The 17,458-nt window shown below is 38.6% G+C and overlaps 1 protein-coding gene across 2 annotated transcripts; it reads right to left on the bottom strand.

The window, feature by feature from the left end:
- Positions 1–2,896: 2,896 nt before the first annotated feature.
- On the bottom strand, positions 2,897–16,483 carry LOC139120338 (uncharacterized). Of its 2 annotated transcripts, none has more exons than XM_070684685.1 (2): positions 16,205–16,483; positions 2,897–6,279 (listed from the first exon to the last, which is right to left on the bottom strand). In XM_070684685.1, exon 2 carries the CDS (start codon positions 5,833–5,835, stop codon positions 4,693–4,695), a length of 1,143 nt encoding a protein of 380 aa, XP_070540786.1. In that variant the 5' UTR covers positions 5,836–6,279; positions 16,205–16,483; the 3' UTR covers positions 2,897–4,692. The 2 variants fall into 2 exon arrangements, with proteins under 2 accessions (XP_070540786.1, XP_070540778.1); XM_070684677.1 differs by lacking the exon at positions 16,205–16,483 and adding an exon at positions 9,228–9,359.
- Between the last annotated feature and the right edge of the window lie 975 nt (positions 16,484–17,458).

Here is a 17,458-nt window from a genome sequence, read left to right as displayed (position 1 = left end):
TGTTTATTCCTGCAACATATACCTTCCTCTTTGCATAATTTTAACGTTTATATTTGCTCGCTTTTCCGAGGCAAGATAGGAAATTGGGTGGAGATAAATAAAAATGACATGTAGAGTATGTGTGTTGGGACTAGAGTAGGACCCGTCAACAAATACGCACATTTAAATATCATATACATGAAGAAGAAATAATCTTGTTTCTAGTTGAAGATGAAATCTTTTGTCAGTTTTCTGCCTGGCCGGTCCGTCTTCTTCAAGAATGCATCAGTACATCTTAGTCCATTTCATTGCAGCACATTGTTATCTTACGTCTTGATGTTGAAAAAATGACATCTTGAATCGCATTCAGAGATCTACTTTGATGAAGTTTGAGATCAGGAGGGTGGTATATTCTGTAAAACATAATCTCCGCAATTTGAGTTTCAGCACATTTACCCATAGCTTTCATCGCAGGACGCCGATCAAACTTCAGCTGCAGGCGGGGAACCTGAAGTTAAAATGTCACATATCCTAAGTGAGTCGGTCGGTAAGGGTAGAATTCGGTTCATTCTATAACTTATACATTTTGATTATTTACCTTCACAGATGACACGCAGGGTCGGCGGCAGAGAAGACTTTAATTTTGCAGAGGACCGGGCCATAATCAACCCGTTAATTCCACACTCATTGCACTCACAACCTGCTCAATTGCCTAGAATAAAAAGGAGGGATGTGGTTAACTTGTCACAAGGGGGCGCACGTTGTCTGCATGATCGGGTTTTTAAAAGTCATTGACGTGGTGCTCTGAGCTTTCACTCAAAAGACGGTAATAAATGATCCATTGTGAGCGCGCAACGCTGAAAACACTTTTAAGGGAAAGTTATAAAGATATAATATTTTGCAATGCTTAATTTTGTAATCAACATTGCATGCATGACGGTTGGAAAATCGTTGACATTTCTTTCGGCTAAAACTTGTGTATTATTTTCTGGCAATCTTTCATAAATTTTGACTTAATGTGAAAATGAGTTCAAATCTACTTGCAAACTAGGATCTAATGCCAAAAAATTAATTCTGGTCTAAACATTCAGCAAAAGTGATGCGGCGACGCGGTTTTCTTTCTTTTTCTCCCCCTTCTTTTTTTCCCCCTAGCAATGCTGGCTGGTTTGGCACTATTGATGCAACAGTTATTGTCTTTTATCACTGGCTGCATAATACTTCCGTTTTTTAGCATTTTTGGACATGCAAACAGGGATATCAAGGATAGCTGTACTGATGAGTATGTAAACCCCCCCCCCCCCCCCAAAAGCCATGACGCGCAGGTTCTGAAATGGCGTGCGCGGTGACCAGAAACGATCTTTTCGGGGGGGGGGGGCTAAGGGTCTCACTGATACATCGATATCACATCACAAGGTTAAAGGTCATGATATATGAAATATCTTCGACATGCTCATGAAACGGAGGCAGTAACATTCTTGGACATAGGTTAAAATCCTGTATCTGTTCATTCAAATAAACACAAACTTGGTACTCAGCGCTGGTCGTAAATTTGATGATGTGTATTTCCAACAGAACCAAAACGACTTAAAAATCGATGTCCTTCTCAATCCAGTATATGACATACTTTAATCATTCTCTCAACTTTCAGATTCTACATTTTTAAATTGGTTTGAAAACTGAAAAAAAAAATAAACAGGGGTATTTGCATAGGGTTTGTCAAAATGAAACTGTGATGTAAATTTTACATTCGTATTACATTTCATTAAATATCATGAGAGGAGCTTTGTTTGTACAAAAATCGGCCATTTGTAGTGAATGCAAATAGTTTTATCTCCCCTTTTACTCAGTATTGTTTTCTCTGAATGACTCTAGCTGATCGTTACCTAATGCATGGCTTTATTCCTTGTAGAGCATTTACAAGTCCAGACTAGTTTTGCTATCGTTTAATTGACAGTTATACTGTCCAGTCCAGGGTTACTGTTACACAATGCAGGAATTTCATCAAGAGGCGACAGGCAGCGAAAATAACCAGTTCTTCTCACGGTTTTGCTGGCTAGCTTTTTCGAAAATGACACTCCTTGATAGTCAAAATGTTTTCTTTCCTTCCATATACCCGCTTACTTTGTCTTTTGGGGCCTCTACTTCAAATTTATTGAACAACGACCATGTGTTTACCAGGCCTGTTTAATACAACCACATTAACGCATAGAAAGTTTCCTAGTCATTTGTATATTATCGAACTACAGGGCGCAGTTTAAAGGGTAACATGCGATATCAGCCTTTTTGGTGCCTTTAGTCCCAAAACGATTTGTGTCGGAATGTTATTTATAGTTTAAACTGCGCCCTCAATCAGCTTGTTTGGTTTGAGAATGGAAAGGAAACATTTCTGGACGATGAGGGCGCAGGTCGCTAAATTGGTGCATATTTACAGCAACAAATACGTAAACGGGATGTACGCTCAGATGCACGTGCTCATATGTACAGATACGACGGGGAAGGGGTTATTGATCCAATTGACCATGGTAAAATAGTATGCCTAATAAAGGTTTCAAAACAATTTTACAACCATTAAAATTGTTTATTTTATGTGTCGAAAAAAAGATGCAATTTTATATATGGTCTTGAGACATAAATGTGATAATTCTCCCATGAAACTGACGAAATTAGTAATGCCAACTTCAATTGAAAAAAAGAAGAAAGAGAATCACGATTTGTACAGTTATAAAAAATAGAAGGGGTTATTTTTGTGCCTGAGTGTAGTTGAGTAAGATGTGTCGTCGGTCACACAGACCGTGTTGTAAAACATATTTTAAACTTGTTTCAGAAAGTGACGTCATAAAAGAATATAGAACAATTGTGTACCCTTCACAAGTATTTCATGTTAACAATGCTCATACACAAAGACTACGCGGAGAAATTACATGTTAAGACCTTTTAATTCCCCAGTAAAATAATACTGATCTACTTCACATAGAAAACAGGCTTGATGTTTGGCAACAAAGTATTGATTAAGAAACGAAACATTGCCCTAATTGAGTGTATGCACTGGAGAGTCAATAACACGTTGTCCATTTCAACTTAAATGCCAGGTTGATATAGTCAGTGATGACGTCATGCTAATTAGCATAATGGGCTTCAGTGTTTCTGCTGCTGTTCAAACTGAAGAAAGATAAATATGAAACATGGACAAACTATCTGAGAGAAACTCGCTTGATTGGAATTTTCGTTATTTTCCTGAAGATTTAATGACTTGAATCTTTCGGGACGGAAATTACAACAGGATTTGAACAACACAAAATATACGGACCGTTTGGCAGATAATATGGCTGTATATTGACCCAGCTGTTTTAGAATGATTAAAAACTACTTTACTGGCACGATGTCCCTTTCACCGATGGGTGAAATTGTAGAACACAGGTCAATTCTGTACATTTTGATTTTGACTTCCAATTTCAGTGACAGTATCGAACAATTTCCAAACATTAAGATGCGCAGATATTTGGATTTTAAATTTGATCCGTCAGTGGAGATATTAGAAGCTCCATGAGCAAATGAACGTTTCATCTGTTTTTTGTGACGGTCGAAAAGTTTGTTATTCCCTACGTTGTTTCTCTGTAACCTCATTTTGCATTGTCGCCGCACGGTGACCCCTAATTTGCATGGAAAAGTAAGCTTTGAAATAGACCTGAATAAAGTTTTGGCAAACATTTCAAACTCTCACTGTTTGAGGGCGTGCTACCTTGCAGAAACGACAGTTGCAACTTTTTACATTATCATTATTTTTTAAAATAAACACATAATATTTTCTCATTTTTTTTCATGCAAAGTTTTAAACTCTCAAATTGTCTAAAATATTCCATGTATTTTGACAAAAAATTACTTGTCAAAAAATATTGAACAGCAAACATACAAGCATGTTGATAAATTGAACACAAGGTATTCGGAGACAGAACAAAAGAACACTAAAACATACGTCAAATGTTACAGCTACGGGAATTTTTATATTTGTTTGCAAATAGTTCAGTTCAACATAGATTCAATCAGTTAGTATTATTCGGAACTGGCGGGAATTATTGGCGGGAATTATAAGCGGGAACTACCGTACAATTCGGCGGGAACAGGCAGGACGTATTTCTAAGTGTGGGATTTTCCATGAGTAACCTACTTCAGAATAGCTAGCGAAATTTGTGAACTGTACTTCATTGCATTTGTTGAAATTTATCTGGTCGTTGAAACCCAAGATTAACATGATCGAAGAAAACTTATCTTAATGATGTCCACATTTGGGAAGCGAGCAACATTTGGGTAATTTTTAGGAAATACCACCTGAAACGTTTACATCGAATGGGCACATACGTACATTTGGTATTCATAAGTTCCACAAAGTGTGACGTTCAAGTTAGGACGACAGAAAAATGAAAAAAAAACCTGGTGTTTGAGCAAGTGAGTTACGAATGCCCCTTTTTGCACTGAGATGTCGATTGTGTAGCTCGACGGTTGTTTCATGAAATACATTTCACAAGATGACAATCTCTTATCGGTACTTCAAAATACCTTGGGATAAATCGTAGCCTCATTCTTTTCTGCATATTTTACTTGACTAAAATTTAAAAGCTTAGAAAAAAAATCACCCTACTTTAAAAAAAAAATTAATAAACATTTTGGCACTGATCAAATTGGTTCTTATTTGCACTTGTTTTCAGATTTCAAAGTTCATACTGAGAACTGAACCTTTCGCGCTTTCTTCGATTCTTCGTCCGAGGTCATAGGTGAGTTATGGTGTACCGTAGTCGCTGAACTTTCCGGTCTTTCGGGTTGAAGAGCAACTTTGAAGCAGCATTCACACGTCGCTGGACACTTTCGCTGATCCGGCGCCATCCATACGGCGTCTTGCGGGCGTAGAAACATCGACCGAAGACCAGGAGAGCGGCGTACGATTCTCGACTGTGGTCTCTCCATGTACGGGTGGTTGATTCCTTCTATCGACCACTGTCTGTGAAGCGACTGGGCTTGATGGGATTTACGGTGATGGTTCCTGACTTGGTGCGGCCGTTTCGATGTAAAATCATCGGCGGTCCCAAGCTTCTTTCGCAGGGCTTTCAGCATGTCTTCCTTCGAGCGAAAGCCCTCTTCTGTCGTTTTGAGCTTCTGTCTGGCTTTTGCCGCTGACGGCTCAGCGCTTGCGCTGCGCGTGTTTGCATCGTCGCCCGCCGCTTGCGACGACGTCTTGTTGCCGTCGCTTCCGGCTTGCTGAGGAGTCAATTGTAAAATGTTCAATCCGGGCAGCGAAGAGTGGCTTTCTGAACGCAACAAATTTGATTTGCTATTACTTCGGGAAGTTGCTTTCGGCCTCTCGGTTTGACCTCCGAAACTATGCGACCGGGGGACCATTCCAGGTAACATATTACTCCTGGCCGAATCGGGAGTTTTCGGTTTAACTTCGGCTCCGTTGCCGACCTTTTCTCCTTGCAGAAGGATCTGGCTTCCTCTCAAGTCTCTAGGCGTCGACTCAGCAGTGTCTTCGGCGGAGTTAGTGTTCATGCCTTCAACACCTGTGTACACGCGACTCAAGCTCTGCGTTTTCTTCGCTGGGTATTTCTTCAATCTCTGATATCGAAACTTTGTCATGTTCTTCTTACCAAATTCGGTGTCGAGTTCGGTCTGTCGCATGGCATAGAATTCAATACCATTGTTGAAACTGCGCCTTGTCAGCTCCGTCCTCATCGACAACGTCGGTGACGGTGAGTAAAGTGAACTAGTACTTGATTTTCCGGGGATGAACGTCGCCTTTAGGCTCGACTCCCAGTGTGGAACACCGGATCGCTGCATTTTAGCTCCAGAGGACGCCGCCATCATTACAAACAAATTTTCATCAAAAAGGCAGACTTCGACCTTGTGTCACAGCGGTTGAGACGAAGATATAAAAAGCCACGTTAAACTACACTGTTCCTTTGAAAAGCCATCTTGTAAGTGGAGGTAGTATGTCACAAAGTGGTCACCCGGTGTCCATTGTAGCGAGTGTTTGTCGCAATTGACTCGAAAGAAAACAAGCCAGGTCTCGCTCCACTGCGCACGCTCAATGTAAAACGCCAGGTAACACTGAACTAATGTTGCAGATTTTGTAACGCTGGTGTAATTAATCGGTAGATGAAGTCAACATGGTAAGCACTTAACACAAACGAAGACTGTTGTATTTTGATCGGTAGGGAGCGCGAGTGGAGAGCCCAAACGATCACAGTTTGGGACCAAAGTGTCAGGCTGCCTTCTCGTTTGCTAAGTTATCCACTACTGCACCAACGACTGAAATAAAAGGAGAGAAGAAATGGCATTTAGTATAGATATTACAACTGGGAATTAACGAACAAGTTAAAACGTACCAGCTATTTCAATTTTACAGCTTTTATCGTCAACCACATTTATAGCTGATATTATTACACTATTTCCATGACCACTGGGACTCTGCCGTGAAAACAGAGTGTGATCTGCATTGTGTGACATCCATGTAAATCCATAGATATGGCTGAATCGATATGGGGGTGAGTGTAAATATGGCCTACTCCATTCGCTCATTAATGCTTACATCATGCTATTTGGGGAAAATCCAAGACACAGAAGACAGGGGGTATCTATAGGTAGAATGCGCCTCAGACACAGATTCGGATTCTCAAATATTTACTATACTTTTCTGTCAACCACGTGTGTGGGATAATTTTGAAACTCTTTGAATGAGTTTTTACTGTTTGTTTTGTGAAAATCGAAAACTTATGTTTTTCCCATGGAGTTATAACACAGGGATGGTTTCAAACGGGCTCGAACCCACAATGCACGGCACCCAATAACACAGGGATGGCGGCCATTTTCATGAATTTTTTCAAATATCGGTAAATTTAATGTACTTTAATTCCGCGTTTCCAAAGTTTGCATGGTGACCCCAATTTTTATTCTTGATTTTGAAAGAGAACCGTCAAAAGTTTCCCTGAGGCAAGATTGGGCAAAGGTATTATCCACGCCAGTACCTCAGCACCTCGAGTTTCGAAGTCTGAGTGTTTGATCGGTGTTTAGCCGGCAGCATTTGAAGAGCGGCGTGATCCGTCATTGTTTCTGTACTCCACTCCGTTTATGTGACGAATTCAATCGTAACTAATTATGTAATAACAAGTGTTATTTATGTAGTTATGTTGACGGCTACTCTAATGGTGGAGTAACCGACATTTTTCTGTTCATTCAAAGTACTGAATACCAGGGCAGAATTCATCAGTTTTTGACTTTAATGTGCCAAATTGACGAGTTACAGTGTTTAAAGCCGTCAGTTAAACCACAGACAGTATCTGAATGTGGCTTCACGTTGATATTATGTATTGCTTCTACCTTCGCCAGTAGCCATGACAACGCGACCCATACAACCTCATACTGAACCTTAGTTGCAGTCAATGATGTCACGTGACAGGTGAATATTTCTGATCACACAAAAATATTTACTAAATGTATTTCACTTTTTAGAACATCGATGTTGCCAAAATTTCGAGCATGTATAAAAAAACAAGTTCCGTGGCTAGGAAATATACTGGAAAACACGCATGTGCTTCGACGTTGTCAAGAACTTTTGATTATATCTGTGGTCCACTTGCATCGTCTCTTGAAGGTGTTTAGATTAAAGTTTGAAATAAATTCTTAAAGCTGAAAATTGTTGGACTAGCCAACATTGACTCTAAATTATGTCAATTCTTCTCCAGATAGCTACAAACGTCGAATGCAGTTGGTATGTACCCGAACTGTCTTCTTTCTACATCTGCAAGGACAATTATAGCAACTGTGACGCAATAATTGTCAACATCTGTCATTTCAATAACCTCCTTCACCTAGCCTAGAGTATCTTTGTTTGTGCAACACAACAGCTCAACTAATTGGTCTTCCAATCTCATTGTTACCGATTTGAAAATCACAATCTAAAGCTTTAATGATTTTAGAATGTGGTGTTATTTTTTGAGGCATATTAATATGCACGGTGGGTGCTCCTCATTGTCCACAAACCCCTGTGCTGTGTAATCGTTGGTTAATGTTTGAAGTGGTCAGCCAGTCTTGACAATACGCTGACATCATTAAACGCCTACTTTGGGTGATGGGCTTTGTTCTGTTCCTTTGAACCAACGGCATATCGGTAGATCATAATACGAGAACGATATGCTTTTGTCGCCGTTGTAAATATGCGTTCTTCCTAAAAATACACACTGCAGATAGTGTAACATTAATCCGAGAGATGGTAATTCATGTTATTAAAAAGTAGATTGCCCACAAATGTTCAATTTCTCGCTTCAGGAACTTGAATTTGAAGACGCCAATTCAGGCGTGCTGGAAGGACGATGTTTGAAACGACACAGAGGAAACAAACTGGAAAATTAATCACGAATTTTCATGCTGAGCCAAGTATCTGCTTTCAAGTCTGTGTGTCTGTCTGTCTGTCTGTCTGTCTGTCTGTCTGTATGTATGTATGTATGTATGTATGTATGTATGTATGTATGTATGTATGTATGTATGTATGTATGTATGTATGTATGTATGTATGTATGTATGTATGTATGTATGTATGTATGTATGTATGCATGTGTCTACGATAAAATGTACCTATATCGGGTAGGCTTTGAGTCTCTGATGCCCTATGTTTGGTGTTCGAACACATAAATGTTGGGCTGTGTCGCTACACGTGGTTGGAATAGAAAATGAATTCCGTATACCATTGCTATACAGGCATTTATGAGGTATATGGAAAGGTTCAGTATAGGCTGTATTACGCTAATTATACCTGCGTACGGTTGGTAATAGTGAGTCAACCAGCCCATGCTTTCTTGATCGTGTACTCACGGACATGAGTTGAATTTTGGTGAGGTGATTCAATGTAGTATGCCGCTGTTTTAGTCCCAAACAACCTACGCCACTTTCATTCTTTGATACAAGGTTCTGGAATTCAACCCTGTTGTCGAATGATCCATTGAGAGTCGAATTTCATTGGAGTACGTGTTTACGGTCCCAATCAACTCTGTGTGGCATTACCTAGCGGCGTGTTTACCGTGATCATGCAACTCACGTTAAGCCAGATCGATCCTGGAACGCCCGCAGGAATAACTAAACAACACAGTCATTGCTGGGTCGACGAGAACACCTTCGACCACAGAAATCTCAAAAACACGACAGAACCATACGAGAGAACTTTCACCAACACAGTCGGAAAATAAGGTTCAAAACTGTCTCACCTATCGAGTGAAAGCCGGCCCCATGGATGCACGGTACAAAGTCGACGGACAACACTAATGGGCATGTCCGACAGGTCGCCAGGGTTTAATCTGTGAACAATGAATCGTGTTGTCATGATAAACAAACAAGTGAATCTGTATGGCAGGCCGCGGGCCCTCATGTCATTTTGTGCCGAACCCTTTGGCAAGGGTGATGCCTGTACGTATTCTTTTCCGTTTTTGAAGGTGGTTTTTGACAATGTAACACATATAGCCGCTATATGGATAGCACGGAGCCATTTGTTTTACCCTATGAAGTCATTTCTGAACAGACGACAAAAAGTGACTTTCGACGACAAATGTTGACATTCCAACGTCATGTTGTGTGTTGCTCAGGTATCAGTTTTAAATGAAGTCTTAACAAAAGCTATTACAACCTCTTAACAGTGTGGTACGTATGCAATTATCGCCGATCAAAATTTAATCTGATACGTCCATGACCTTATGACCTCTACAACGACACCTGTAAGTCACATTGGCAATAAAACGTTATGTCGTTCAACAATGGAGTACCGCCGACCAGACAAATTAGGGTCACGTCTTTTCGGATCGTTTGCCGAGGGGACGAGACACCAAGCGTTTGCAGGACAGCAGCCAGTACACCGTGGTATTGTGTAAAGATTTCCATCTTCCCGACCTTGTCTTGAGTGATATTGAGGTAAAATTGAAAGAAAAGGCTTAGCCGTGGTGAAATGACTTGTCGAACAAGTAAACGCACAAGCGCAAGGGACTAACAACAAAACAAATGAATCGAAAATCAATTAATTGTGTCTCACAACGATAAACTGAAGCTGTCATTCGAACAAAGAAAATAAAGACGCCTGTCATAGGGCCTCTCTGACCGTTTTTTCCCTTTATATTACTCATTCCAGTAGTTTTCTCCGCCAATACCAACACAGAGAATGTGAAATCTAGCGTTTGAATAATACGTCACAATGCAAATTTTTGAAGATCCGATGCTTCTTATCATATCATGACCGATACCATCATGGTGTTCATTTCGGCATATACCCAAATACTAAATTTGTGTCAATCTTAACAGGGAATATGAGTATATAGCAAAACTTTGTTTGCATTAGACAGGGAAACTTTTCACCTACTTCTCTTAAAATGTCAGAAAGCATTGCATCCTGTTTGCATTTTGAATTCGGGAAACTTGATTCGTACTTACGCCAAAGAAAGTTACCTTAAAAAGTTTATAAGTCGTTAGCTTAGGAAGAAAATTTAATTGTCAAGGTTCACAAAAGAACTAAGATATTGAATATATAATTATTATTCGCTTGATTTTAAAACACACAGATACAATTCCTGTTGTGGCTAAGAGTAGTAAACTTTTGATGAAGTTCATTATCAGCAAGTCTATTCAGAGGATGAATTACATTTTAGTTTTCAAACTAAGCCAACAAAATGGGAGCGCATTCCTTCATGAAAAATTGACGACCTCCTGAAACATGACGACACTGTTGCACGGGGCGTCTCATTGTTTTTGGAATTTGGAAAAATGTATCTTAAAAAGCCGACAGGGTACCAGAGGGCAACAAGCGAGAATACAGAGTTAGACAGTTACACGAGATCTACAGCATGTCGAACGAGGTGATTATACAAACTATGCATGTTCAGTTCGCGTTGAAACACGATCAGACTGTGTAAAGGTACTTAGGGTATGGACAAATTGAATTTGCAATCACTCCAGACTATGGCAACTTGTAAATAATACTAAATGTAAACAACTTTATAAAACTTCTGAACAAAAGATCTAACTTAGTGCAATCGATTGGCAATTTAAAAGTTAGACGAAAGAATGCAATAATTTATATGAAAATTTCTCAACCATAAAGAGTCAATTGTTTTCTCTGTTCTGTAGTTTGCACTGCATACCAGGTTTGGTATTTATGTTTGTGTTTTCATTCAAATAGTTTGGTTTTCGGATAAAAAGAATTGTTCAACGGTCCGATGCATTGTCGTGAAAAAAAATCAACTAGGTTTACCTACAGAAGATGTAAAATGTATTAATTTAGGACAGTGCAAAAATTGAAGCCTAAGTTCGATAATTATTTTTAATTTGTATATGAAAAACGTGAATAATCATCAGACATTTCGTCAAGTGAAATTGCATTCATTTATCAACGTTTTTAGTAAAAGTATTGTACACTCGTTTTTCTAACGCAGAGCAAGTATAACATGTACCGTCGATATGCCGTTTCATTCTTTAAACCCGAGTTCTTTCTCAGACCACGTCTACATTACATTGAACTATTTCGCCATCAACATTATAAATTCACTAAAACGGAATGTCGAAATCAAAAAATGGAATATAATGTTTGCCTCTGGCTTATGGCTGAATTAAAGACGGTCGGGTACAAAAGGTTTCATGTTCATCGATAGCTATAGGTAGAAACCATGTGACCTGTGCCAACCTAGAGTCAAGACATTCCGAGTAAATGGTGAACACTTTAGCTGCCTTGAATAATAAGCCTTTGAACATGCTCAGAACTAAAACTCTTTCAATTCTGTTTAATATTTACAAGTAATAATGAAAGGTCATACCGTAGAACAGTGACATAGGTCGAACATTAACCGTAGGAACGGGACGCTCAAAGGTCTGTCTAATTTGATAACACGTGATGTGTATCATGGCAAATCAACTTTAAATTGAATCACCCTTGTACATTCGGGTCAAGTGCGTCGCCATAGTGATGCGGAAACACCAATGGTGACCAACTTTTTGAATGTACAGTACATACATTGTTCAAGCCAAGCTAATGTGTGATTTCATCATTGAAGGAGTATGAAATGAGAAAAAAAGTGAGTTTTTCAGTGATAGAAAAACTATCGTTTATTCCCTCTTCTGACGATATTGATGAAATGAATGTGAATGAAATTTCAAGGAAATTAAATTCTCACGATTATTAAAATTCATAGTTTTGTTTTCCTAGTCTTCTGAATATGTCTATATTACGTTTTGAAGACACGGAGGAGCTCTGGGTCGAAGTGGTTGATTGTTTTTCATGGCCTTGTAAATGAGTAATTAACAGTTGTCAAATAGAATAAATTTTCATACGAGAGATGAGGGCTAGTAAGTGAATATTAATCGAATTAATGGCAACCGAGATTGTACAATTGGAGTCAAATGCTGGTTCAGCTTTCAATCATAAGCTATTACTGAACCAGTCCCGACGAAGACAAGATTTCATCTTTGTTTTCTTTATAAAACGAGTTAATGAAACATTTTTTATGTTTACGAACCGCTTATTGTGTGATTACCGATATCAGACTTAATAACGATTTTATGATAAACAACTCTGAGAACATAACAGCTTCAATGTCAGTGAAATAATTGTCACATGCAGTCAAGATAACCTTGGCATGAATCGGAGCACAAACGGATATAATTTCTTTTTTTTTTCCAGTTGAAATTCGTTGACTTGACGATTGACACTACATATAGAATCAAAAAGTATCCTGCGAATAGAATATTCTCATACCGAGGCAAGGTTAATAATGTCATATCAGATGAAATGTCGAACAAATGATATTATAGATGCTGTCTTCCAGTTTTGAGTCAAGGTACTTGAATTTCTCATCATTTGTTGAAAATTATACAGACAGTATAAATATTCTACCATAAATCGTTTTGCAACAATTAAATATCAACATGAAATGTAGAAATTTTAATGTAAGACGCAGTACAATTTACTTTCAGGACGATGCTCCATTATACATTCTATCATTGAATAAAGTTAAAAGTATCCAAATTTACATTACGGAGTACTTTAACCCGCGATTGCGTCTCTTTGACTCGTTTCCTTGACAACGTTAATATCATATTTCCGGTGTCCATTTCACTCGACGCGGTCGGCTTTTGGGAAAACAAAACATTGTAGATCGTAGGATGACACCAACAAGCTCCAGAATACAATTTTCCCGGTGGTTGGAAGATTGCCTATTTTAATATTTATCGTCCTTTGTTGGATCTCTGCCATTTAACTGTGGTAGGATTTAAAATGTTCGACAACGAAAATTATTGAACATTAAATTCTCATTAATTACTTGTCGCTTAGGGCCCGGGAGGAAGACCCTCTAATCTGTTATTCATCGATTCGTGTCCATCCATCTTCAATTTAAACTTTTAAGCGCCAAAGTCAATTTTTGTTGCCTTTATAAAATATACCATTGTCAATTTTTTTGATATTTTTTGCTAAAATTTTGATAAAAAAGTGTAGCCAGTGAAATGTAATATACATTGGGTCAAAAATTATCAAAAAAATTTCAGAAAAATCCATAACATTTAGTAAAATGTTGCACTAAAATTTTGGTGGAAAAATTACAGCACTCAAAGGGTTAATTTGTCTCTCATGTGTTAATATAAAAATGAACAATTTCTTTTCCCGAATTAAAGAGTTGGAAATGAAAAATGCTTCCGTAAGTGCGAGTAAGCCAAAGTTTTCTGCGCGTAACCGTTTTCTTTTTTGTGAGATATCGTCTCTTCACCAAACGGTAGGCGACCAAAACACCGTGATTGCTAAGAAAGAGAAACCGTATCGATTTCCCCATCCAACTACTTCCACTTCTCATTATGCGGGAATGATCACCCATGGAACGCTAATTGCAAGGATAATGGGAACTTAGAACAGTAATCTGCTTTGGAATGGAATTCGGATCGAAGATCTCCAACAGACCGGGCGTACATGAATGGCGTACAACAAAGGCGCGTCTAGGTCAAGCAAGCCTAAATACTTCAATGTGTCGTCTGAAGCGCCAAAACAAATTTTTGTCAGAGAAGGCAATTGTAAGTGTGTACATCGCTATTTTCTTTACATTTATTTGTAAAAATGTAAAGTTTAGGGCATGCCAGATAACTGTTACCCTTTTGTCACAATATCACACGCTTAAGGTCACCATAATTCGAACTTGAACCTCGATGATACTATTGTTTCTCTCTACAGTTTTAGTCCATAATTATAAGAAAAACACACCTGGAATGCATGTAACTTGTAAATTTACCGAGGGATTAACATCTTTTATCAAATCAATTAATTTTGCAATATAAATATAGTCATGTCAAAATGAACAATATATCAATTAAGACCATCTCCACAGTTGTTGAAGCAGATGCTCTTTCTGGCGCCATATGGACAAACTGTGCGGCTTACAATAGACTGTATGGTATAGCATGTAACAAAACTGCCTTGTAAAAAATGGTGGTTTTTTGATAACATCATTCAGATTACGCACCGAACATGTGGTAAAATAACCAATATTGAATGTCAGATTCAAGTCTTTTCACCCAAGGCCGAACAAAAAAAATATTGTGCTGTTCCGACAACCCGACCTACCCTATTTTTTACCTGCCGACCCTAAACGTTTTAGAGCTACGTAAACACGGAAGTAAAAAAATGAAAGAAAAAACCCGTAAAATCACGCGTTTGTTACTTGGCATTTGATTTTTGCTTGAACGAGGATGTCTTTTATGTTTTTCCCCTTTTATATGTATGATACATTTTTCTGGAAATGTTGTGGCTTTACCGATACTCGAAACTAAAAATTGCCACCATCCTAGTGTTAACTCTATGGGGAAAAATAAAAATTTCAATTTTTTAATTTGATCTCCCTGAACCCCTGAAAAATGCATATTTAGAAATAAAAATATTTTTAAAAGTAAAAAATCCCTGCCAACCTAGCTACCCTATTTTTGAAAATTATGTTATCGGAACAGCACAATTTATTTTTTTGACCCAATCTACAAAGGAGTCGAGGCAAAGCGTGAGTGTTAAGGTGGAATGTGCTTCCTGGATTGATATTCAAGTTCACGAGTTTGTTGATTATTTTCCGGTCTACTTTTAACTTTTGCGTGCTCATTTTTAAGCAATTAGTATAAAAAATACCTCTCAGGCTCTTAGTTTAAAAAATCGAAAATCTTATTATTTTACTCATAGACTTAACACATGATGGTGGCAATTTTTAGTTTCGAGTATCGTTAAATGTAGGATAATGTATTTCTCTAGTACCAAACTTTGCACGGTGACCCCGGATTTTTATTCTTGACTCGGTAACAGAAAGGTTGAAAGTTTCATGGAGGAATGTTTGAGCAAAAGTCTAAGTCTTTCACTTTCGAGGCGCATACTACCTTAATTAACACCAGTGAACCATGGACGGCATAAGCTTTGCTGTCCAAAACATTATTTCTGTTCGCCATATAACGTTGCCGCCAGCCCTACCGTGCAACGTGTTACGCTGTGCAACCTGTTTAAGCTTTACGAAGTGCCAAAGGAGCTAGTCCATATATCTTAATTGAATACATGCGCAGTCTGCCGTTCATGATGTTTTCTGTCACAAAAATGGATGATTGAGACTGACCGAGGACTGAATATAAATAACCATTACCTTTAACTTACATACCAACCGAAGAAACAGGGACAAAACATAACACAGACATCTGGTCCTCAACGCGTAGCCATGTTAGCTCTGCTCGCAAGCTGTCTCACTTTTTGAAATGATATTTTCGACTCAGAAAAAGACGAATTTTAATATGTGTACACACGAGGCACTGGTTGCTAGAGCAACCTGCAACATGTTGACATTAAGTAATATAATATATTCTAACTTGCAATTATTTGGCCACTGAGTTAACTCATTAACGTGATAGGTTTTATTGTAATAGATACTCCTAGGTACAATTAATTTCATGTCCAAGTCCTATCTGCTATACGGCATTGTCATATTATGTACCCGCATATTTCACTATGTGATTTTAGATTGAATAACTAATCAATTTCTCAGCCACATTGATTTATGAATACATGATGGTTGATTCAGATATTCATTGCGAGACACAAACATTAATATCTTATATAAAGTAAGCGGTGTAAAAACCTAAATGGGGTCAGTATACAGAAGGGAGCTGTGAATAAGTTCGATCTGAAAGATGAAGTACGTACCATACAGCAGAACTGCCCGCCCTATTTGACCTGTTTCACCGAGGTGGGAGATGTGTTTACCGTGCAGAACACGTCGAAATGGTCGTTTTCCAGCTAGCTCATTGCTGGGGGCAACGGCGGAATTGGCAAGCCGAAAACCTGATATCCGATTCTGAGGTTGTTGTAATACTGCTGAAGCAAAATCTGTAGCGTGAACTCGGTAAATGAATGAATACCTTTAGCTTTCAGCTAGACGGGACAATAGACTATGGCCTGACATGCAGACTTCAGAATGGATTTGTAGCATTTCATTAACCTGTTGTCATAGTGACCGGTGCGAGAGGTCATTGAAAATCGATGACGTTATCAGTGCGCGCTGATCAACGTCATAAACCGTTGGATTACCTACATATTATGTCGTTTGTTATCGGAGCTGCCGGCTTGGCCGCACGTACTGTTCTATGAGTACAGTGAATTCTAAATTTCTGTTTAACGTCGTTTGAGTAATACTGTCTTACGTCAAAATAAGCCTTATCCGCTTACATTTTTGTTGATTTACTGTTTTTGCAAGGATTCTTGAATTGAAACGAGTCAACTTAATAAACCGTTTCAATCAATAGAGGAAGAGTAGAACATACAGCACTATTCGCCAGTCAGTGGACAGCCTATCAGCAGTACACAAAGACTGAATTGTGGAGGTTTGACCCATCGCCACGACATAAACGGTATTATTATTCTGCACTTTATCGATCTGTGTGAAATAAATCCTTCGTTTGATTACACTCAAGGCATGTTTATTCACTCCGCCGAGTCAACACTGCAACGCGTGCCGGGACTTTACACTGTGACTCGAAAATTTCAGATCGATAAGCGCTGTTCTCTAACTACGACATTGTAATTCGCAGTTATTCACATGTGAGTATCCGAGTGTCTACGCCACATTTAGACCGTCTCCGAAGCGTTTTGCAAGGCGAAAAATCTCACTCTTAGGGCGTCGCCCGCACCACTGACCCCCCAGCCTAACAAGTATCGCCGTGAGAAAAGTGCTGGAGTGAAGTCTAAACATTAGTTTTTTTAATCGAACCGGTGGGCACTTTTCGCACGCTGAATAATTTAAGAGGCCGTTCAGACAATCAAAGTTTGTCAATACTCAGAGTTTCATAAAGGTATAATGTGAGAAAATCTACAGACTCTAGAATTTTTATACTTTTCTGATAACCACTTGTATGAGCTCCATTTGAAGTTATGATTTTCACTGTCATATTTTTTCAATTT

The sequence above is a fragment of the Ptychodera flava genome, chromosome 2 (assembly GCF_041260155.1).
Source record: "Ptychodera flava strain L36383 chromosome 2, AS_Pfla_20210202, whole genome shotgun sequence".
In the NCBI taxonomy this organism is placed as follows: Eukaryota; Metazoa; Hemichordata; class Enteropneusta; family Ptychoderidae; genus Ptychodera; species Ptychodera flava.
This window is presented reverse-complemented; position numbering and strand designations above follow the sequence as displayed.

Excerpts from the sequence above, each read along its gene's own strand:
- LOC139120338 (XM_070684685.1), bottom strand. The coding sequence starts at position 5,835 with ATGATGGCGGCGTCCTCTGGAGCTAAAATGCAGCGATCCGGTGTTCCA.